The following is a 24,549-nucleotide window of genomic DNA, read 5'->3' on the forward strand; positions in this document are numbered from 1 at the left end:
TGTCCTTCCCCCGGTCACGGAGCTAGCAGGTCGTGAGGCTGACTGGACGGCTCTCCTGGGAATGAGCTGGCCCAGAAATTGCCCGTTTACCTCCTCCTGTGACTGCTTTGGAAAAGGCCTCTGGGGAATTTTTTCTTCTTCTTCTTCTTCTTCAGTTTTTCTGACATTTTATTGATAACATCTGGTGAGAAGTTTGGGGGAATTTTTTTTTTCCTTTTTTGGAAAACCTAACCAATTCTTTGGCTGCAGAGCTTTTTCACTGGAGAGATGGAGGACAGGGTGAATTATACCTGTGGGTAAAGTCTACCAGCAATTTTGTTTTTCCAGCCGAAAGTTTACATGAGCCCATGCAAATAAATCACTATTCCTGTCTCATTTACTTTCCAGATTGAGTTACCTGGAAAAAATTCATACATGAATAGCCAAAAGAGGCAGGAAATATTAGAAGAGAGGAAAGGGAAAACAAATAGTTCAGAATGTTTTAAGTTAAAACAAATAACCCTCATTATAGGCAGAAAGTGGTCAAACAGAATGTTGTTTTCCTAAGTACCTTTCCTAGGTCCCCAGTGTGCTAGGCTGTATATTATAAATGAAATCATTCTAAGTAAACTTTCTAGCAACAAATGTTCCCAAGTGGGATGGTTGTTCTTAATATGAAAGTCTAATTCTCGGGGAAAGGAAAGTTTCCGTACCTGTGAGGTACAGACATCCATTACAGGAGTCTATATACAAGTACATCATTTTAACCCAATTCTTGTCTCTATGAGATTTTCCAAGTGACAGAGATAGCCTTGAAAGTCTGCTTTTTCCCTCCCTGCCTGCCCTCACCTTCCCAAAGAATGATACCATATTTTTCCTGTCTTTCTTTAAATGGGCTCAGCCTTACATCCAGACCCACACCTAGTAAATTTCCCATCTGTCCTCCACCCAGGATGAAATAATTCTGCTGCTGGGAAAAGAAGTCAGCCGTCTCTCCGATTTTGAACTTGAATCTAAATACAAAGACACCGTGATAGCAAGCCTGCAGAACCAAGTGGCCAACCTGAGCCAGAAGCTGTTGGAAACAGCTGCCTCCAGGCAGAAGGAGAGGGTGATCCCGCCCAAGTTTCAGGTTCTGCATGAAGAGGACGATGCCCAACAGAGAGAGATCCAGAGCTTGAAAAACCAGGTAGGGCTCAGAGACAAGTGGGTCGGGGCCTTGGGGTCACAACACAGGGTGACAGCTCTCAGGTAGAGCCTGGGGGGAGCCACCCGGGTAGTTAGAAATGGGCAGTTAGCACAGCATGGTGAAGAGTGCAGATCCAGGGAGTGGAGGGTTGGCAAGTTTCTAGCCTTGTAAGAACAATATTAGATTTGATTAAGTGCCTACCATGTTCAGGCCCCGGTGCAGGTGCTTTGGGTGCATTAGCTTATTTATTTATTTATTTACTTATTTAATGTATTTATTTATGGCTGCATTGGGTCTTCGTTGCTGTGCACGGGCTTTCTCTAGTTGCAGTGAGTAGGGGCTACTCTTCACTGCGGTGCGTGGGCTTCTCATTTCAGTGGCTTCTCTTGCTGCAGAGCATGGGCTCTAGGCACGTGGGCTTCAGTAGTTGCAGCATGAGGGCTTCCGTAGCTGTGGCTCACGGACTCTAGAGTGCAGGCTCAGTAGTTGTGGCCCACGGGCATAGTTTCTCCACAGCATGTGGGATCTTCCTGGACCAGGGCTCGAACTCGTGTCCCCTGCATTGGCAGGCAGATTCTTAACCACTGCACCATGAGGGAAGTCCCCTCATTAGCTATTTAAACCTCAGTCTTCTGGCAGATGCCATTCTACAGATGAGGAGACTGAGGCACGCTCAGAGATGCCCAGGAGCTTGTTACAGCTTGCACAGCAAGTGAGAGGCAGTGTGATTTGGGCTCAGCTCTGCCACCTTGTACACCTCATGCTTTCACACCCACTTTGCATTTCCACCCAACTCCTGTCGCTTCAGTGACCACTTCTCACACCCACCCGGACCCAGCCAGAAAGAGCTGGAGATGGGGAGAAGGAACCCCACAGTGTTCCAAACACTGAGGCCTTTATCAAACCCTGAAGGCAGCTGCTGGTTCATTTATAGGGAATTTCACCAAAAATTCTCCACCCAGAATGTTTGGATTTACCAGTCAACTTCCTTCCTCCTGAAACTAAATCCAAAAAAAAAAAAAAAAAAAAAAAAAAAATTTAAGTTTTAAAGAACTACTTTAAAATTGGCCACTGATCTTGTTCATAAATTATATCTCAACAAAGTTGATAAAAAAGCAATTGGTCATTGATGAATTTTGGCCTCAGTGCATAATTCTGCTTAAAACCGTAGTCAGATTTGGTTCAACATGGCGGAGTAGAAGGACATGTTCTCACTCCCTCTTTCGAGAACACTGGAATCACAACTAACTGCTGAACAATCATCGACAGGAAGACACTGGAGCTCACCAAAAAGATACCCCACATGCAAAGACAAAGGAGAAGGCGCAAAGAGACAGTAGGAGGGGCGCAATCCCCATAAAATCAAATCCCATAACTGCTGGGTGGGTGACTCACAAACTGGAGAACACTTATACCACAGAAGTCCACCCACTGGAGTGAAGGTTCTGAGCTCAACATCGGGCTTCCCAACCTGGGGGTCTGGCAATGGGAGGAGGAATTCCTAGAGAATCAGACTTTGAAGGCTAGTGGGATTTGATTGCAGGACTTTGGCAGGACTGGGGGAAAGAGAGATTCCACTCTTGGAGGGCACACACAAAGTAGTGTGTGCATTGGGACCCAGGGGAAGGAGCAGTGACCCCCATAGGAGACTGAACCAGACCTACCTGCTAGTGTTGGAGGGTCGCCTGCAGAGGCGGGGGGCAGCTGTGGCTCACCAAGGGACAAGGACACTGGCAGCAGAAGTTCTGGGAAGTATTCCTTGGCATGAGCCCTCCCAGAGTATGCCATTAACCCCACCAAAGAGCCCGGGTAGGCTCCAGTGTTGGGTCACCTCAGGCCAAACAACTAACAGGGAGGGAAACCAACCCACCCATCAGCAGACAAGCAGATTAAAGTTTTACTGAGCTCTGCCCACCATTGCAAGAGCCAGCTCTACCCAGCACCAGTCCCTCCCATCAGGAAACTTCCACAAGCCTCTTAGATAGCCTCATCCACCAGAGGGCAGACAGCAGCAGCAAGAAGAACTACAATCCTGCAGCCTGTGGAACAAAAACCATATCCACAGAAAGACAGCGAAGATGAAAAGGCAGAGGGCTATGTAACAGATGAAGGAACAAGATAAAACCCCAGAAAAACAACTAAATGAAATGGAGAGAGGCAATCTTCCAGAAAAAGAATTCAGAATAATGATAGTGAAGATGATCCTGGACCTCAGAAAAAGAATGGAGGCAAAGATCCAGAAGATGCAAGAAACGTTTAACAAAGATCTAGAAGAATTCAAGAACAAACAAACAGAGATGAAGAATACAATAACTGAAAAAAAAATACACTAGAAGGAATCAATAGAATAACTGGGGCAAAAGAACGGATAAGTGACCTGGAATACAGAATGGTGGAATTCACTGCTGCGGAACAGAATAAAGATAAAAGAATGAAAAGAAATGAAGACAGCTTAAGAGACCTCTGGGACAACATTAAACACAACAACGTTCACATTATACGGGTCCCAGAAGGAGAAGAGAGAGAGACAGGACCCGAGAAGATATTGAAGAGATTATAGTCAAAAACTTCCCTAACATCGGAAAGGAAATAGCCACCCAAGTCCAGGAAGCACAGAGAGTCCCATACAGGAGAAACCCAAGGAGAAACACACCGAGACACATAGTAATCAACTTGGCAAAAATTAAAGAAAAATTATTGACAGCAGCAAGGGAAAAATGACAAATAACATACAAGGGAACTCCCAGAAGGTTACCAGCTGATTTCTCAGCAGAAAGTCTACAAGCCAGAAGGGAGTGGCATGATATACTTAAAGTGATGAAAGGGAAGAACCTACAACCAAGATTACTCTACCCAGCAAGGATCTCATTGAGATTCGATGGAGAAATCAAAAGCTTGACAGACAAGCAAAAGATAAGAGAATTGAGCACCACCAAACCAGCTCTACAACAAATGTTAAAGGAACTTCTGTAAGTGGGAAACACAAGAGAAGAAAAGGACCTACAAAAACAAACCCAAAACAATTAAGAAAATGGTCATAGGAACATACATATCGATAGTTACCTTAAACGCGAATGGATTAAATGCTCCAACCAAAAGACACAGGGTTGCTGAAAGGATACAAAAACAAGAACCATCTATATGCTGTCTACAGGAGACCCACTTCAGACCTAGGGACACATACAGACTGAAAGTGAGGGGATGGAAAAAGATATTCCATGCAAATGGAAATCAAAGGAAAGCTGGAGTAGCAATACTCATATCAGATAAATTAGACTTTAAAATAAAGAATGTTACAAGAGACAAGGAAGGACACTACGTAATGATCAAGGGATCAATCCAAGAAGAAGATATAACAATTATAAATATATATGCACCCAGCATAGGAGCACCTCAATACATAAGGCAACTGCTAACAGCTCTAAAAGAGGAAATCAACAGTAACACAATAATAGTGGGGGACTTGAACACCTCACTTACACCAATGGACAGATCATCCAAAGAGAAAATTAATAAGGAAACACAAGCTTTAAATGACACAATAGACCAGATAGATTTAATTGATATTTGTAGGACATTCCGTCCAAAAACAGCAGATTGCACTTTCTTCTCAAGTGCGCATGGAACATTTTCCAGGATAGATCACGTCTTGGGTCAAAAATCAAGCCTCAGGAAATTTAAGAAAATTAAAATCATATCAAGCATCTTTTCTGACCACAACGCTATGAGATTAGAAATGAATTACAGGGAAAAACCTGTAAAAAACACAAACACACGGAGGCTAAACAGTACGTTACTAAATAACCAAGAGATCACTGAAGAAATCAAAGAGGAAATCAAAAAATACCTTGAGACAAATGACAATGAAAACATGACGATCCAAAACCTATGGGATGCAGCAAAAGCATCCCATAGTTTTAGAGGGAAGTTTATAGCTATAGAAGCCCACCTCAAGAAACAAGAAAAATCTCAAATAAACAATCTAACGTTACACCTAAAGGAACTAGAGAAAGAAGAACAAACAAAACCCAAAGTGAGCAGAAGGAAAGAAATCATAAAGATCAGAGCAGAAATAAATGAAATAGAAACAAAGAAACCAATAGCAAAGATCAATAAAACTAAAAGCTGGTTCTTTGAGAAGTTAAACAAAATTGATAAACCATTAGCCAGACTCATCAAGAAAAAGAGGGAGAGGACTCAAATCAATAAAATTAGAAAGGAAAAAGAAGTTACAACAGACACCACAGAAATACAAAGCATCCTAAGAGACAACTACAAGCAACTCTATGCCAATAAAATGGACAACCTAGAAGACATGAACAAATTCTTAGAAAGTTATAACCTTTCAAGACTGAACCAGGAAGAAATAGAAAATATGAACAGACCAATCACAAGTAATGGAATTGAAACTGTGATTAAAAATCTTCCAACAAACAGAAGTCCAGGACCAGAAGGCTTCACAGGTGAATTCTATCAAACATTTAGAGACGAGCTAACACCCATCCTTCTCAAACTCTTCCAAAAAATTGCAGAGGAAGGAACACTCCCAAACTCATTCTCTGAGGCCACCATCACCCTGATACCAAAACCAGACAAAGATACTACAAAAAATGAAAATTACAGACCAATATCACTGATGAATATAGATGCAAAAATCTTCAACAAAATACTAGCAAACAGAATCCAACAACACATGAAAAGGATCATACACCATGATCAAGTGGGATTTACCCCAGAAAGGCAAGGATTCTTCAATATATGCAAATCAATCAATGTGATACACCATATTAACAAATTGAAAAAGAAAAACCATATGATCATCTCAATGGATGCAGAAAACACTTTTGACAAAATTCAACACTGATTTATGATAAAAACTCTCCAGAAAGTGGGCATAGAGGGCCTACTTCAACATTCTAAAGGCCATATATGACAAAGCCACAGCAAACATCATTCTCAATGGTGAAAAACTGAAAGCATTTCCTCTAAGATCAGGAACAAGACAAGGATGTCCACTCTCACTACTATTCTTCAACATAGTTTTGGAAGTCCTAGCCACAGCAATCAGTGAAGAAAAAGCAATAAAAGGAATCCAAATTGAAAAAGAAGAAGTAAAACTGTCACTGTTTGCAGATGACAGGATACTCTACAGAGAGAATCCTAAAGATGGCACCAGAAAACTACTAGAGCTAATCAGTGAACTTGGTCAAGTTGCAGGACACAAAATGAATGCACAGAAATCTCTTGCATTCCTATACACTAATGATGAAAAATCTGAAAGAGAAATTAAGGAAACACTCCCATGTACCACTGCAACCAAAAAATACAATAGCTAGGAATAAACCTACCTAGGGAGACAAAGACCTGTATGCAGAAAACTGTAAGACACTGATGAAAGAAATTAAAGATGATAGCAACAGATGGAGAGATATACCACGTTCTTGGATTGGAAGAATCAATATTGTGAAAATGGCTATACTACCCAAAGCAATCTACAGATTCAATGCAATCCCTATCAAATTACCAATGGCATTTTTTACAGAACTGGAACAAAAAAGCTTAAAATTTGTGTAGAGACACAAAAGACCCCGAATAGCCAAATCAGTCTTGAGGGGAAAAAACGGAGATGGAGGAATCAGACTCCCTAAATTCAGCCTATACTACAAAGCCACAGTAATCAAGACAATATGGTACTGGCACAAAAACAGAAATATAGGTCAATGGAACTGGATAGAAAGCCCAGAGATAAACCCACGCACCTATGGTCAACTAATCTATGACAAAGAAGGCAAGGATATACAGTGGAGAAAAGACAGTCTCTTCAATAAGTGGTGATGGGAAAACTGGACAGCTACATGTAAAAGAATGAAATTAGAACACTCCCTAATGCCATACACAAAAATAAACTCAAAATGGATTAGAGACCTAAATGTAAGACCAGACACTATAAAATTCTTAGAGGAAAACATAGGAAGAACACTCTTCGACATAAATCACAGCAAGATATTTTTTGATCCACTTCCTAGAGTAATGGAAATAAATACCAAAATAAACAAATGGGACCTAATGAAACTTCAAAGCTTTTGCACAGCAAAGGAAACCATAAACAAGATGAAAAGACAACCCTCAGAATGGGAGAAAATATTTGCAAAGGAAGCAACTGACAAATGATTAATTTCCAAAATATATAAACAGCTCATGCAGCTCAATATTAAAAAAACAAACAACCCAATCCAAAAATGGGCAGAAAACCTAAATAGACATTTCTCCAAAGAAGATATACCGCTGGCCAAGAAGCACATGAAAAGCTGCTCAACATCATTAATTATTAGAGAAATGCAAATCAAAACTACAATGAGGTATCACCTCACACCAGTTAGAATGGGCATCATCAGAAAATCTACAAACAACAAATGCTGGAGACGGTGTGGAGAAAAGGGGACCGTCTTGCACTGTTGGTGGGAATGTAAATTGATACAGCCACTATGGAGAACAGTATGGAGGTTCCTTACAAAACTAAAAATAGAATTACCATAGGACCCAGCAATCCCACTACTGGGCATATACCCAGTGAAAACCATAATTCAAAAAGCCACATGCACCCCAATGTTCATTGCAGTACTATTTACAATAGCCAGATCATGGAAGCAACCTAAATGCCCATCAACAGACGAATGGTTAAAGAGGAAATGGTCCATATGTACAATGGAATATTACTCAGCCATAAAAAGGAACAAAATTGGGTTATTTGTAGAGACGTGGATGCATCTAGAGACTGCCATACAGAGTGAAGTAAGTCAGAAAGAGAAGAACAAATATCATATATTAACACATATATTTGGAACCTAGAAAAATGGTAAAGATGAACCAGTTTGCAGAGCAGAAATGGAGACACACATGTAGAGAACAAACGTATGGACACCAAGGGGGGAAAACGGCAGGGGGTGGGGATGGTGGTATGATGAATTCAGAGATTGGGATTTACATGTATACACTGATGTGTATAAAATGGGTGACTAATAAGAAAAGTATAAATAAATAAATAAACATTTAAAAAAAAGAGAGAGAGAAAAAAAAAAACCGTAGTCAGTGCTTGGGGGCCTTTGTTCTCTTGTGCTCTGTTTACTGTCTTTCCCTTCTGTAACCGATTCTAGGTACACAGTTTCAGTCCTAGAAATGGTGCTCTAGAAAGGACACAGATTGTGTATGCTGAACCTAGCAGATTCTAGCAGGAAACTGTAAGCTCCATGAAGGCAAAGGTTGGGCGCAGTAACCTTCTAGAACTCTGTTAGGACTGTGGCTGTTTGTTTGTTCTTTATTCATCCATCCATCCATCCGTCCATTAATCCAAAGAAATATTTTGGGGGGCCTATCCTGTGCCATGCCCTCTTCCAGGCTCTGAGAATTCAGCAGAGAACAAGACAGACATGATCCTTCCCCCTGTTATGCTCTAGTGAGGGAGACAGAATAAACAAGTCAACAAATACATGCTCTAATATTTAAATGAACTAATGACTCTCCTTCAAACCTGGTTTTCAAAAAACAATGAAAGTAACAGGTCCTGTAGGAATTATTAGTGCAAACAGCTACCTTGACATGTAGCTGACACATTAATGAGCATCTTTTTCTTGAACTGAACCCAATTTTGCTGAAATATTCCTTTCAGTTATTCTCCCATTTCAGAGCTTTCCTGAGAAAATGACATGTCTTTTTCAGGTACATGTACGAGGCTGAATTATTCCCACATACCTTTTTTTTTTTTTTTTGGCCATACCACGCGGCTTGCAGGATCTTAGTTCCCTGACCAGGGATCAAACCCAGGCCTCCAGCAGTGGAAGCACAGAGTCCTAACCACTGGACTGCCAGGGAATTCCCCACATACCTTTTTTTAAATAATTGAAATATATTTGACATAGAATATTATATAATTTCCACATATCTTTGAATATCAGCCGGTCCCAATTTGAGTTTTATTTAAAGTGGCTGCCGATATCTGGGGGAAAAAATGTTTTTTTACAAAGAAATTATCTAGAAATAATTACACTGATGCATCATGCTGTTGCCGCCCCTACCCCTGGAGCTTCACTTATAACTGAAGAAGAATATTTTATAGCAAGGCATATATGAACCAGAGGCTCCATTGGTTTGAACTCAAATCGAGTTTCATCCACTGACATTTTAGTTTCTTAAGTATTCTACTGCCTGCAGAGCATTCCACCAGAAGTGTAAGCCACATGGCAGGTTGATTTATGGTTCTGATTACTTTATGTGTTTTCCCTGGTCCCCGAAGGTGTGTGCATAATGATTTGCTCTCAGAGATCTTCGATCCGCTACAATATCACTAGAAAATTCTTACCTCCATGTGCTCTTATACGCCTGTGCTAATTAGAAGCCAAATTATCATCCTGAAACAATCACTCCTCCTAGCACTCTTAACTTTCTTATGATTCAGTGCCCATTTTATTACACAGCTTAACAGACATTAAACATCTTGGAATTTATGCCATTACAAACAATATGGATATTTACTTTGATAGTAAAAGTATCAAAGAGGTTTGAAGACTCTTTGGAGTTTTCCAGCAATCCGAAATCCTAAAACTCTGACACTCAGATTGAAATATTTTCAATCTGTCAAAACCACTGGAGTCTTAGAGGGGAACATATGTTTTCCCTTCTGGAAGTTTGTCTCTGTGTGTTCTATCTCTGGTATCATGCAAATAAAAGCATTAAGCTGAGAAGAGCTTACAAACACTTTCAGTGTTCCAAGGACCTTTTATGGAAAAGTTGTAGTTCCCCCCAACAGAGAAAAGTAAGATGTGAAAGAATTTTTTCACTCAAAGTTTCCAAAGCACAAACATGCAAAAGTATAGCCTTGGGGAGAGTGGGGGTCAGAGTGACCTGTGTCCCCGCAACTTCTAGCATAGACCCCCCCCAATAATGTCTCAGGTGCCCCAGGGAAAAAGTAAGTGTAACTGCCCCAAATGTCCTAGACTCTGAACCATGATGGTGCATGAAACGAGTCAGAAAACTTGTGAGACCTTGACGTATCTGTTAATTCTACCAGAGTAATAATGACAAGATTTCCAAGGACACAAACCAAGACCAAAGGCTGTGAGCGCCATCTGGTGGCCATATCAGCACGCCCGAACTCCATTACCTGGGCATGCCCAGCACCTCCCCCCAATCTTTTTTTTTTTTTTTTTTTAGTGTGATGCCCGCAACCTGGTCTGATGGTAAACAGGGAAATTCCTGTATTTCTTCTTTTGGAGGGATTATTTTTATTTAAGATACTGAATCTCTATTTACTCTTATAACAGTTATTTTTAATTTAATGCACGTTTTTAAGTTTAAAAAGGGAGCTGCTTCTACGAAAAATGCTAAGAAATTATAGTGGGGCTAGCCAAGAGACATGGGAAAAATAGTGAAAGTGGTATATGAATGACTGAAGTTTAGGAACTCTCTTTGGGTGGGGTTGCTAGATAAAGTAAGGACACCCAGTTAAATTTGAATTTTAGAATTTCGTTTTAGTGTGTGTCCCAAATATTGCATGGGACACATTTGCACTAAAATATTATTCATTATCTGAAATCCTATTTTAAGTGAACATCCTTTTTTCCTCCCCTAAATCTGGCAACCTTACCTTAGGAGAACAAAGAAATTGCACCCAGGACTTCCCTGGTGGGACAGTGGTTAGGAATCCGCCTGCCAGTGCAGGGGACACGGGCTCGAGCCCTGGTCCGGGAAGATCCCACATGCCGCGGAGCATCTAAGCCCGTGCGCCACAACTACTGAGTCCCTCGTGCCACAACTACTGAAGCCCGTGTGCTTAGAGCCCATGCTCTGCAACAAGAGAAGGCTCTGCAATAAGCCTGTGCACCGCAACAAAGACCCAACGCAACCAAAAATAAATAAATTTATTTTTAAAAAAAGAAAAGAAATTGCACCCTTCTCCTTGTCACTTCCATTTTGATCTATCAGAATAAGCTAGTGGGGCTTCCCTTGTGGTGCAGTGGTTGAGAGTCCGCTTGCCGATGCAGGGGATGCAGGTTCGTGCCCCGGTTCGGGAAGATCCCACATGCCGCAGAGCGGCTGGGCCCGTGGGCCATGGCCGCTGAGCCTGTGCGTCCGGAGCCTGTGCCCCACAACGGGAGAGGCCACAACAGTGAGAGGCCCGCGTACAGCAAAAAAAAAAAAAAGAAAAGCAAAACAAGCTAGCTCTTGTCCTGTCTACGGATTGCGTGGCATTTATGCCCCAGTAAACGGGTCCCTGTGGGAGTACTGAGGCCTGACATCTGAAAAATCACAGGGCAAAGGCCCACAGTGCACCTTGAGGTGGGAAAGTCCTGGCCACTCAGAACAAGCAGTCTGGCCACATCAGACCGAGAGGGAGGGGGTTCTGGGCCCAGCTCTCTTTCCCGGCCTCTCGGGTACCTGCTCTGTGGAGGCCGAGGCCTGGCAGCTACTTTCGGGCCCTTACCAACGTTGCATTTGATGGAGAGCCTTCCGCACCCCACGTGTAGACCTAGACCCCTGGAGAGGGACCGGCCCTTGAGGGGGCTCTGATCCATGGATTTAGAGGGTGCTCACAGCAGCCATAGATAGAGCCGGCCTGTGGTGCTCCCACCCACGATTCCTGTATTTCCTCTTTTTTTTTTTTTTTTTTCTTTTTGTGGTACGCATGCCTCTCACTGTTGTGGTCTCTCCCAGTGCAGAGCACAGGCTCCGGACGCGCAGGCTCAGGGGCCATGGCTACGGGCCCAGCCGCTCCGCGGCATGTGGGATCTTCCCAGACCGGGACATGAACACGTGTCCCCTGCATCGGCAGGCAGACTCTCAACCACTGCACCACCAAGGAAGCCCTTGTATTTCCTCTTAATAACAACCACACTGGCGTTTAAGTGAGCCTGGCAAGGCTTACAAATGCACACATAAAGATTACCAACTATCTTCCCCAGAGACGCACGAGGGAAGCTGAAGCTAAAACACCCCGTGAGGGCTTACCTGGTGGCGCAGTGGTTGAGAGTCCGCCTGCCGATGCAGGGGACATGGGTTCGTGCCCCGGTCCGGGAAGATCCCACATGCCATGGAGCGGCTGGGCCCGTGAGCCATGGCCGCTGAGCCTGCGCGTCCGGAGCCTGTGCTCCACAAAGGGAGAGGCCACAACAGTGAGAGGCCCGCGTGCCGCAAAAAAAAAAAAAAAAAAAAAAGAAAACAAAAAAAACACCCCATGGTAGGTAGAGGAGAGGACCGTCACAGCTCATCCCCCTGTGCCGTGTGCCAGGCATGATCTGAGCACTTGTACACATGTTAACTTATTAAAATACTTCTCACAATCCTATCAGGCTGGGACTACCATCACCCCGCATACAGACTGAACAAAAGGAAACAGTACATGGTGTCCTCCTTGTGTTCCCAAAGCCCGTTAACTGGCAGAGACAGGACTTGAAGGCCACAGTCCGGCTCCCGAGTCCATGCCTTGCTTTACAGCCTCCAACTTCTCACGCTCATTCCTAGAGCCACCTGGGAAGGAGGAACCAGGCAACTAAAGACTGGGTTTGAATCAGACTCCATGTCTGACCAGCCGCGTGATCCCAAGCAGGGGGCCTCGCCTCTCTGAGTCTCAACCTGGCTCCCTTGCAAAATGGGCACATTAATGGGAACGTCAGCCTTCAGCAACGCTGTGACGAGTATCAGTGTAGCATGTGTGAACGGGCTCTGTAAACTCTGGAGTGTTCTGTGAGGTATAAACTACCCTCTATTCTCATTAGAGGGAATTCATTTCATAACCTGCTCCCGGCTCTTGAACTTTGCTGTGCATCCAGTCAGTGCTGGATGATCTGGAACCAACAGCTGGTCTATTTATGGCTGAAAACCCACAGGTCATAGGAAGACAGCAGCACCCGAGCCCCTGGGTGGCCACAAAGATAAGGTCCGTGTCTCGAGGACCGATGACATGGTGGTCACTGAAGGAACAGGCCCCCTCCTGCCCCTTCCACTAGTGACAACGGAAAACCTTGGTTTCCCCAACACCTCGATCCAAGATCAACCCGACTCTTTGCCCAACGTTGGAGAAGTACCGGCGTGTCCTGCAGGCCTGGCTGGCCCCCTCTGACTGTGTGTTGCCTCCTTCCACAGATCAGTGCCCTACAGCAAGGCTACAACCAGGTGCTGTGCCAGACCCTGTCTGAGAGAAACTTAGAAATCACCTCCCTGAAGCACGAGGCCGAGAACTTAAGGAGGGCGACCGCCATCACGTCAGGTGAGGCCCTTCTGCATTCAGGCCCCAGAGCTTCTGCCCTCCCCCTGCAGACATCACCAGTCAACCAGCGCACCTGTGCCCGTGACCTGGGTGCAGCCTCAGGGATCACCCGTGTCGGTGCATTAGAGTTCTCCCTCAGTGGAGGTTTCTTGCCACCCAGTTCCGAGGGCAGGGCCTGGTAAATATTTGAGAGAATGGTATCTCTTGGCTACAAGGTCTCCTGAGCACTGGCCCCACCAGGGAGAACACAGGTCGCCTTGTGGCTTGGGTGGTTCCACAAAGCAACGTGAGTGCAAACTAGAGCGTGGACAAACTGGGGTCACTCCTTTAAGGCACCCATGGTCTCACCCATTTCAGCCGAGTGCACCTGGGCCCAAGGGAAACCATTTTCTAATTTGATCAGAGGTGGTTCCCTGATAAAGGGCTTGGGTTGGGAGAGGGGCAGCCAACGCACAGCTGTGGCTGAGCTTTGATTCCCTGGATTCCTTCATTGCTTCCACATGTTTCTTGAGCTCCTACTAGGTGTCAGGCCCCGTTCCAGGCTCCGGGGAGGGAGAGCCAAAAAAGACAGTCAGATTCCTGTACTCACAGATTTGGGAGGGGTTGACAGACAATAAAAGTAAAGGGATGAATAAACAAGCCCACTTCAGAGAGCAGTGGTGCTGTGGAGAAAATAAACTGTGTGTCGTGGTGGCCAGCGCTTCAAGGGGGGAGGCCAAGGGGGACCAGCTTAGTGGGTGTGCAACCATGGAACTCAGGTGGGACTTGAACCCGTGGGCTGGGACTCGAACCCACTCAGAACCCACTATCTTTTAATCGAGATCACGCATCTGGTCTCGGGACTTAATAAAGCTCAGGTTCTTTATGTCTCATGCAGAAAGAATTCAGTGAGAGATAAAGTAAGAAGTGGATTTCTTTAGAGAGAAACACACTCCACAGACAGAGTGTGGGCCATTTCAGAAGGCTAGAGACCCCCAAATATGGGGCGGTTAGTTTTTATGGGCTGGGTAATTTTATAGGCTAATGAGTGGGAGGATTGGGATAACTCTAATATTTTGGGGAAGGGGCGGGGATTTCCAGGAATAGGGCCAACACCCACTTTTTTTTTTTTTTTTCCTGTACGCAGGCCTCTCACAGTTGTGGCCTCTCCCATTGCGGAGTACAGGCTCCGGACATGCAGGCTCAGCAGCCATGGCTCACGGGCCCAGCCGCTACGCGGCATGCGGGATATTCCCGGACCGGGGCACGAACCCGTGTCCCCTGCATCGGCAGGCGGACTCTCAACCACCGCGCCACCAGGGAAGCCCCACCACCCACTTTTTGACCTTTATGGTCAGCCTCGGAACAGTCCTGGTGCTGATGGGTGTGTCATTTCGCTCATGTGTTACAATGAGCCTGTAATGGGGCTCCAGTTCCCCTGGAAGTCGAATCTTACGCCCCCTTGGACCTAGCCGATTCTAACCAGTTTATGCTGTATCCTCCACCGCTATGTCCTTCTTTTAGAGAGGACCTGTTTCAGGTGGGCAAGGACAAGCCAAGGGCAAGCGAGCCTGCGTGGAGTGAACAAGGGATTGTGGGGCTGGGCAGGGTCGGGGGGGTCTGGGTTTTTATTCCAAGGGTGTTGGGAATCCAGTGGAGGTTTTTAAGCAGAAACTGACATGTCTACAGACCTGAAGAGGTTGGGGCCACTCACAGACGAGGGGAGAGAGAGAAGCAGGTGACAGGGAGGAGGCAGTGAGCCTCGCAGGGGCACATCACTCTGAAAGCAGCCAGTGCGTAGCAGGAAACATGCCCACAGCTGTAGAAGCCAGGCATAGCATTGAGTCGCACGTGAATCCCCATCTCTGTATGAGTCTGTGCTTTTCTTCTGCCTCACTCTTCAACTTAATCACACCCACACCCACCCCCTGCTGCCCCCAGGTCTCTGCTTATGCTCCTCCCTCACTTGGGATGTCCTCAGATATTTTCTGAGCACCTCCCCCAGGCTAGGTGCTGTTCTGGGCACCAGGAATGGAAGGATGAACTCGCTGGTCCTCACCTTCCTCCCGTATGTCGGCCAGTGAAACCTCATCCAAGCATCAAGCCTGTCTCAGATCCCACCTTCTCCGATCAGGGAGTCGGACAGGCCTGGGTTGGGATAACGCTTGAGATGGGCTGGACCCACTCAAAGTGTGGCAAGCCCCAGAGGGATTTCCAAGTAACTGAACTGTGTCCTGGAGGCAAAGCTCATTTTTAAAATGAAATTCTGGAGCATTTTGTGCTTTATTTCATAGACATTCTTGATTGATACCTACCACTAAAACTGGGCCTGATGTTCTTTCAAGAAAAGAACCGTAGGAGATAACCCAATACCACTGCATTTATGCACCCTTCTTCCCACTTTTATTCAAAATGATACTACAATGCAAGAGGGAAGAGATATGGGGAGATATGTATATGCATAACTGATTCACTTGGTTATAAAGCAGAAACTAAAACACCATTGTAAAGCAATTATACTCCAATAAAGATGTTAAAAAAATGATACTACAGTAATGGAGGAGTTATCTATTGCTGCATAACAAGTTACCCCAAAATGTAATGGATAAAACCCCAACCAATATTTATTATCTCCTCCAGTTTCTGTAGTTCAGGAATTTGAGCGGGGGGTGACTTAGTTCTCATGAGTTGCAGGCAAGATGTCGGCTGGGGCATCAGTCATGTCATCTAAAGCCTCGGGGGGAGCCGGAGGATCCCCCTTCAGAATGGCTGCTCATGTGGCTATTGGCTGGAGGCCTTAGTCCCTCAGCACACATGCTTCTCTCTAGGGCTGCTTGAGTGTCGTCACGACACAGCAGTTGGCTTCCCCCAGAGTGAGTGATTGGAGAGAGAGCAAAGAGGAGGCCACAGTGTCTTTTATGACCCAGCCTGAGAGGAAACAGTCCGTCATTTCCACAGTATCATATTGGTGACCCATGGCAGCCCTATTCACGGTGGGAGGGGCTACACAAGGCATGAATTCTAGGTGGTAGGGATCATTGGGGCCATTTTGGAAGCTGGCTGCCGAGAAAAATAATAGGCGCCATGTAACAAACATAATTTAGCCACTTTGTGTTCTTGGGACATACCACATCATTTGACCCTTACAATAACTCTGTGTGGGACAGACAGTGGGAGGTGAAATAGCTTGTCCAAGACCACCAAGCTAATAAGTGGTAGAGAGGGGTCCAAACTCAGAGGACTGTGAAACCAACCACCCACCCCATCAATAGTGTCCAGCAGTTCCCTCTGCCACACGCCCGTCTCCTGGCCTCTGGAGAAGAATTCCTGGACCTTCCCTGTGCTGGGCCTTTGTTCCCCAGGCCCATGGTGTGGCCTCTCCTCCCGGCTTTGCCTGGCCTGTGCCCACAAGGGGCCCCCAAAGGCTTCTCCTCTCGCTGGTGCTGACTGCCCCTCATTCTCACTGAAGCCTCAAACCCTGTTCCGTGGACTTTGCTCTCATTCCCATTCCTGCTCTGTGACCCTTGGAAAAAGCCTCCCCAGTTCTAGGCGGGCACCGGTGGTGGCCCGGGTTTGGAACGTCTTGTCCGAACGTTGGCTGAGAGCCATGGTGTTGCCAAGAATCCTTCTTGCCTCTTTGACCTCCATGAGTCTTTTGTTTTGGTTTGGTTTGGTTCTTTTACAGAGATGGTGTCATCTTTGCAAAGAGACGTGTTAGTAAAGGATGGTCAAGTTCAACAACTACAACAGGAGGTGAATCAACTGAAAAGTGAGAACAAAGAAAAGGATCACCAGCTCGAAGCCCTCAGCTCCAGAGTGAGTGTCGGGTCATCAGCAAATTGTAGCTGCGAAAAGCAGACACAGTGGAGTCACATGACACACGGTGGTGAGATGAGGCCAGTGCCCAAGGACCCAGGGAGGGTAGCTGCTGGGCAGGTGGCCAAGTTCTCTGAAGCCTTTCAAAGGACAGCATGTATGTGGCTCAGAATAAGCATAATAGATTTTCAAATCCAGCAAACATTTTCTAACCCCTATTATAAATGAGTTTGTTTAATCCCAGCAACAAACCCACCTATGAGCATATACTGCCATTGCAAAGTTTAACATTAAACAGAATACGATCTCTCTGTGAGCACGGATGACCACACGGCTGCATCGTGGTCCCAGCACCGCTGGTTCTCATAACTGTCTTCACAGCAGAACGTCTGAAGATCCAGATGCAAACACGCAGACGCTCATTTCTTCCTTAGACTTTAGTGTGTGGAATGTCTCTATGGAAGATGGACGTGGTAGGCAAGCAAAGAGCTTTGTACATGTAACTTTGACTATTTGCAAATCTTGCCTTCAATGCTAACTTTAGAATCCTGACTCTATAGGATAAGATTTCTCAGTATTTGCATGATGTGCCTGTTTCTGTGAGTCAAGGTAAAACCTCAAAGCTTTCATCTCAGGTGGCAACTCAGAGATTCCCAGAGGCTACCCGATAGCTAGGTCTGCATGGGGCTGGGGTGAGAACAGATCTTGAGGTTCCAAGGAAAAGGCACAGTAAGTAATACCTGGTACGTAGTACCATATCCAGTTTGGAGCTGGTGAAAGGCACTGCATGAGCTTTGGGATCAGACAGACCAGGGTCCCATCCCAGAGCTTTCTTTTATTGTAACTTATTTGGCCTCCATTTCCCCATGTGTGAAATGGGGATGACAAAATCGTTTTCCAAGAAGTGGGAGGCTGGTTTTAGTTGTGCTCTTCTGCCTCTGCCCTGGGTTGGCTGCCTGGCCAAGCCCTCTGCATTCGTTTCTCCCAAGCAGAGTGTCTTCCCAGGCATGTGCTATAGCTGTTTAATGTGGTGTGTGTGTGTGTGTGTGTGTGTGTGTGTGTGTGTGTGTTTTGGGGACGGGAAGGGGATGCAGAGCTGGTGCTAAGTAGAAGGAATCTGCAAAGACAGCACCTGCTTGGCTCTTCTACCTCCTGAAGTGCATTTGGATGATTTATGTCCCCATTTCCCCTTCCTCGTTGACCTTGGAATGAGGTCCCTTCTCCTCTAGACTGTGCTGGCCAATAGCACAAGGGCTCGTCACCACCAAGGATACTGCTCTTGTGAACATTTGAGATGCCTTTTTTTTAATGACATATATCATGTGTGTTAATTTTAGAAAAATAAGTAGATGACATTGAGAAGAAAAAATAAAAAGAGAGGAGAGGAAATGCTACCTTGAGAAATCAGTGTTAATATTTTCATGTATGTTCTTCCAGTCTTGTTTCTATATATTGCCTAGAAATCAATCAATCAATCATTTTATAGTGAATTTATACTATGCACATTTTTTAAATTTTTAAATACTTATTATTTTTCCATTCTAATAAATCAACGCTCTTATCATTCGTCTTAAAAGCTACATACTTTCTCCTGGATGTACCCAGTGTTATAAAGTGGTCTGCTGTTCTAAACAACACTTGGGTTGTTTCCTCTTTTTTTTTTTTCTTCCACTGTTACTGACAATTCTGTGAAGAGCATCCTTGAAACTACAGATTTACTTATTTCTCCAGTCATTGTCCTTAAGGTACATTCCTAAAGTGGGAATTGCTGGGTCAAAAGAAGGCACATCCATGCTTACGCCCTTAATGCCTGTTGCCAAGCCGCCCTCAGGCAAGACAGCTCCGTTTACCCCTCCACACCAGTCGGGGCAGTTGTGTCTTTGAGATGCAACCTGCACAAGAGCCCTAAGATGGACCCCAGCTCACTGGCTCGGCCCCCTCCACCCTCACCATTCACAGCGTGAAAACATCCCAATTCCTGCACCCTAAGTCCCCAGACTCTACAAAGCTGGATTTCCCCTGCAGTGAAGTTTGCTGGCTTTTGAAGAGGAATTTAGACGCTCTATTCCTCAGAACTCATGAGAGGGGTGAACTGGGAACGACTGCAGGATCCCGTGCTCCCATCACACAAATGGTCTCACCTCTCAGAATTCAGAGGTGTGATTGCGTTATACAGCAGGAAACACTCCTGGGCGTGAACACAATTACTTGGGACCCCCAGCCAAGCCCCCGTGGCCTTGTCCTTTTTCTCCACAGTGCTCAGTGCTGAAAGAAGAGTTACAGAAGGAAGATGCCCAGAAGGAGAAGTGGGAAGCCCAAGAGAAAGAGTTAAAACTCTGCAAAACCGTGCGTTGAACCTCCTGACCCCTAGGTGTCCACTGAAAGCCTAGATTGTGGCCTTGAGGGTTTTGGAGGGGTTCCTTGGCCCATTAGCTAGCACAAGCTCTGGGGCTTTCTGGGTGTTTGTGTGTTAATGCTTTGATTTGCTGGCCTCAAAGAGATGGGTGAAAAGACCATGGAAAACACACTCTCCCCAGATTTTCTGGGCAGTTGGCTCAAGGCCCCTCATCAGGTTTCCCCTGGGGAAAGGGACGGGAGGTGGCCACCATATGCTGCTAGAAATTCACCGTGGTCCCTACCCCTGGACTTGTGATGCCCAGACTTTCATGATCCACTGTCACAAGTTTTATCACAGCCCTGAGCACTGTTATTAACACAACTCTTCTTGAAGTATTTTTGCTTAAATACATTCAATTTTACAACAATTCTTAAAAACAAAATAAAAAGCAAATGTATCACTGGCCTTGTATGGAAGGTGAACATAAAAATGAATACAATGAAAAGATGGCCACTCAATGTAAATGTTCACCCCCTGTACCGGCCCGAACCCTCGTGCACATCACCAGGCATACGTTTTCTATCCGTTGGGAAGCCCGGTGCCTGGGACAGGGGGAGGAGACGTGTGTTCTTCTCTCTGGCAGGAGCACACTTCTCTGCCTCAAATGAGAAAAAAGAAAAATGTCATTATTCTTATCTTCCAAACTGTGCCCATTGTGTCTTCCAAACAGCCCTTATTTAGATTGAACTCAAAAATATACCCCAAGGAAAGAGATTCTAATGAGTGGATAGGTATCTTGTACTGTTTAATCCAGGATCCATGCTGATCTTCAAAAGAAACTCAAATTTTCCCTCACCCAGCCCTTTCATTGCATCCGTTGAAAGAAAGTCTACTTTGCCTCAAATACCTGGAATTGTCCCCCAAGGGAAGGAATGAAGCGAATCCCAGACTAGGTTTCTGCCTTAATGAACCGGATGAAATGAGTTGTGAAGTTGACTTCCCTGTTGTTGGAACTCTTTCAGCAAATCCATGACATGGAAAAAGAAATGAGGAAGCTCAGGGTGGAGCTGAAAATGAGCAGTACCGAGCAGAGCCTGATCTCTATGACGCTGCGGGAAAAGAGCAAGGTATGGCAGGGACAGGTCGGCCTGGGAACCACTCTGTGGCCAGCACTCCACCTGCATCATCTCTGTTCATCCTCACAATGACCCCATGCGGTCTATACTGGTATTATCCCCACTTTACAGTCGGGAAAACTGAGGCTCACAGAGGTGAAGGAAGTTATCCAAGTTCACTTGCATAAAGTAGTTGTGGCAGAACTTGAATCCAGGTCTGCCTGACTCCAAAGCTCCTGTGTGTAACCACTACCCTAGACTGCCTTCAAATCTTAATTGTGAAATTATCTAAGAAAGAATTGATCCATTAAATCAAGTTTGCCAATGATGTTGTTCCAACTTAAATTCTCATATTGATTTTTTTTGTCTTTTTGTTCCATCATTGAGAATGTTTTTAAAAATCTCAACATGTTTGTAATTTGTGTGTTTCTTATTTTAATATGAACGATGTTTGCTTTATATATTTTGAGGCTGTGTTACTAGGTGCATATAAATTTAGGATCCTAATACTTCCTGTAGAGCAAAACTTTAGATCATCATGAAATGTCCCTTTTCATCTCCAGTAGTGTTTCTCCCTTAACGTCTCCTTTGTCATTTAGCTTCACCACTGGCTTTCTGTTGGTTAGAGTTTTCATACCTTATCTTTTTCATACGTTCTCTGTCAATTTTTGTCTTAAGTTTTAGACATATGCCTTCAAATAGCGTATCATTTTTACAAAATACAGTTTGACCATCTTTGACTTTTAGTCCATTTATATTATGTAATTACTCGTGTACTGGGGTTTAAATCTACCTTCTTGCTCAATACCAGATGTACCATCTGTGGTATGTTCCTTTTTCTCTCCTTTCTTGCCTCCTTCTGAGTGGATGGTTTTCTCTTATTCCACTTTCCCCCTCTATTAGCTTGGAAATATTTCACTTTTTTACTATTCTTTTAGTCATAGTAAGACAATAGCATTCATCCTTGACTCACCAAAATCACACATTAATTAAGTTTTTCACTCTTCTACTATTCTCTTAGTAGTCATCCTGAAGACTATAAAGTGCATTCTTTTTTTTTTTTTTCGGTATGCGGGCCTCTCACTGTTATGGCCTCTTCCGTTGTGGAGCACAGGCTGTGGACGCACAGGCTCAGTGGCCATGGCTCACAGGCCCAGCCGCTCTGCGGCATGTGGGATCCTCCTGGACCAGGACACGAACCCATGTCCCCTGCATCGGCAGGCAGACTCTCAACCGCTGCGCCACCAGGGAAGCCCTGCATTCTTAACTTACCAAGAGGCAATAGTAGTTGATAATGATGCCCTTCTCCTTGACAGTGCAATGAGTTTCAAACACCTTAACTTCACTTACCCCCTCCAGATTTATAAGCCATTACTGTCATTTTCTAAACTCCTCTTGATAGTTAAAACCCCACAAGACATTATTAGTGTTTTTCTATAGTCAGTATCATATCCACACATTACCCTTACTGTTGCTTGTCTTTTCTGCATCTCTGATCACCCACCTGGGTTCATTTTTCTTGTGTCTGAAGAATACCCTTTAATGTTTTCCCTCATTGTGGCTCTGCTGATGACAAATTCTCAAATGTGCCTGTGTGTCTGTCTGGAGATGTATATTTAACCTTCATTCTTAAAACACATTTGACTGCGTATTGAATTCTACAATGGCAACTCTTTTCTTTCAGCACATTAGATACAGCATTAGATATGTCACTATTGTCTTGTGGCTCCTATTATTTCTATTTAGAAGTCATCTGTAAGCCTAACTGTTGTACCTTTGCATAATCTGTCTTTTTCTCCGGTTGCTTTTAAGATTGTCTTTTTCCTTGATTTCCAGCAGTTTTATTATGGTTTATCTAGGTGTGGATCCAGTTTTATTTACCTCGTACAGAGTTCGTAGGGGCTTCTTGAATCTCTGGCTTGGTGTTTTGCCTTAGTTCAGGCGCTTGGGCTCTGTACCACACAGGCAGTGGGGAGCTACTAAGCCTCCTGAACAAGTGACTGATGCAATGACATTCGTGGACAGTAATTAGGGTGAAAATGATAGTTACAATTTCTCACGTACTAGGCGTTACCCTGAACTTTTCACCTCTTAATCTTTACAACAGCGCTGTGATGTAGAAATCATCCTCTCCATTTTACAGATGAGAAAGTCAAGGCTACTAGTTACTAGTAAAGTAACTAGCCCAATGGCACAGTCGGTTTTGTCTGACTCCAGGTTTGTCTGACTTCAGTTACCCTGGCATAGCAAACAGCCACATGCTACTGTTTACACTGAAATTAATGAAAATTAAATAAAATTTTAATTCAGTTCCTCCGCCACACCAGCCCCATTTCGAGTGCTCGATCCCCAGATGTGGCTGGTGGCTGCCGTATTAGACAACACAGCCTCGCTCAGAGTACCTGTACCGTTGCAGAAAGTTCTGGTGGACAGAGCTGCCTTATAGCAGGGTAACTCTCACAGTACCGTTAAGATTGCACTGGAAGAAACTAAACTTGAGGCGAGGAGGCCAGTTGTCACAGTCCAGCTTGCATTTGAGAGGGGTTGGAGGACAGGCGTGAGACCCCCGAGTGTGAGAGAGGGAGCAGGGCGGCTGCTGAAGGTGACTCTGAGGCTTGGGGACAGGAACGGGGGCTGTTCATGCAGAACACAAACAGGGGCAGAGTCCAAGGCTGGACTTGGCTTTTGCAGCATATGAAACAGGCTGCTGAAATAGAAGTCAGAGCATGTTTAGACCGGGGAGAAAACTAAGGCCCAGAGAGCTTAGATGACTTTTCCAAGGTAACGGAGCTGGGTAGAGGCTCTTCCACTGGGCCACACTACTCAGAAGAAAGCTCTTAAGGGCTTTTCTGGGTCTTTTATAACATCCCTGTGATCCCCCTCTTCAGATCCCTAAAAACACAGCCTGTGAATTTGTTTCAGCACAAAAACTTTCCATTTATTTACGAGTGTTTGCCTCATTTCCTGTTAGTGCCAGGGCCCAGGGCTCAGCAGGTGCATCCAAGAATTGAGCAGCTGCGAGGCCTACACTGGCCAGCCAAGGGTAGCGTGGAGCACTCCCAAGCTTACCGTGCGTTGACTGTTACCCAAGCAAGGGGGGAAAACTAGGCAAGCTTCTCCACTTTAAACGCCTTCCTTTGCAGGCTGCAGTTCTTAATAGACATTGCTTTGGCAAGCCTCCAGAGAGGTTACCACCAGTGAGTGTGCTCAAAGTGGTAACGACAAACAGTTATGATAATAAACCCAATCATAACATTTCCAAGTACCCATCACGAGTTATTAGAACGAGACTGTACGGCGGACATTCCCGTCCCCCTTTCATAGGTTACAACAGTACTTAACACACTCACAGAGCCCTTAAGCACTATTCCAAACATCGAATCCCCACAATGACTCTATGCAGTGATACTAGTATCATCATCCCCATTTGACAGATGAGGACACTGAGTCACGGAGCAGTGAAGTAACTTTCCGAGTGTCGTTCGGCTTGTTAGGGACCGAGCTGGGATGGGAGTGTGCGGTAGAACATAGTTGAGCCCCGGGTGCAGAGCTCGGCCCTTTCCCGTAGGGGGCAACTCCCTGTGAGTTTGCCTCCACCCTGTGCATGCCTGTGACCCCTGCTGCTGGGCTGCAGCTGTCCCTACCCCTCAGGGACTCCCCCACTGCCATTAGCACCCCCCCAGAAGAGTTTCCCCAGAGGGCATGATGATCACATTAGCAGCAAGCCCACGCTTTCATCCTCCTTTCAGGTGGAAGAGAAGCTTCGGGAGGATTCCAGAAGGAAATTGCTTCAGCTGAAAGAAATGAGGAACAGAGAAAACCTCATTAAAGCCAATTTGGAAAGGGCAGTAGGTCAGGTAGGCGTGCTGCAGAG

The 24,549-nt window shown here is 45.1% G+C and overlaps 1 protein-coding gene across 1 annotated transcript in view; it reads left to right on the forward strand.

Moving 5' to 3' along the window:
* LOC309808900 (forkhead-associated domain-containing protein 1-like) overlaps positions 1-24,549 on the forward strand; it is a gene marked incomplete at both ends in the record, with an annotated part of 100,598 nt that overhangs the window by 46,785 nt on the left and 29,264 nt on the right. The window contains 6 exons of the mRNA XM_082629471.1: positions 932-1,168; positions 13,304-13,427; positions 17,092-17,222; positions 19,479-19,568; positions 20,583-20,687; positions 24,425-24,532. Of these exons, the coding sequence (XP_082485597.1) occupies positions 932-1,168; positions 13,304-13,427; positions 17,092-17,222; positions 19,479-19,568; positions 20,583-20,687; positions 24,425-24,532 (795 nt within the window). The remainder of the gene's footprint in view (positions 1-931; positions 1,169-13,303; positions 13,428-17,091; positions 17,223-19,478; positions 19,569-20,582; positions 20,688-24,424; positions 24,533-24,549) is intronic.

Source organism: Mesoplodon mirus (assembly GCF_964341445.2).
Source record: "Mesoplodon mirus genome assembly, chromosome: 7".
Lineage (NCBI taxonomy): Eukaryota > Metazoa > Chordata > Mammalia > Artiodactyla > Ziphiidae > Mesoplodon > Mesoplodon mirus.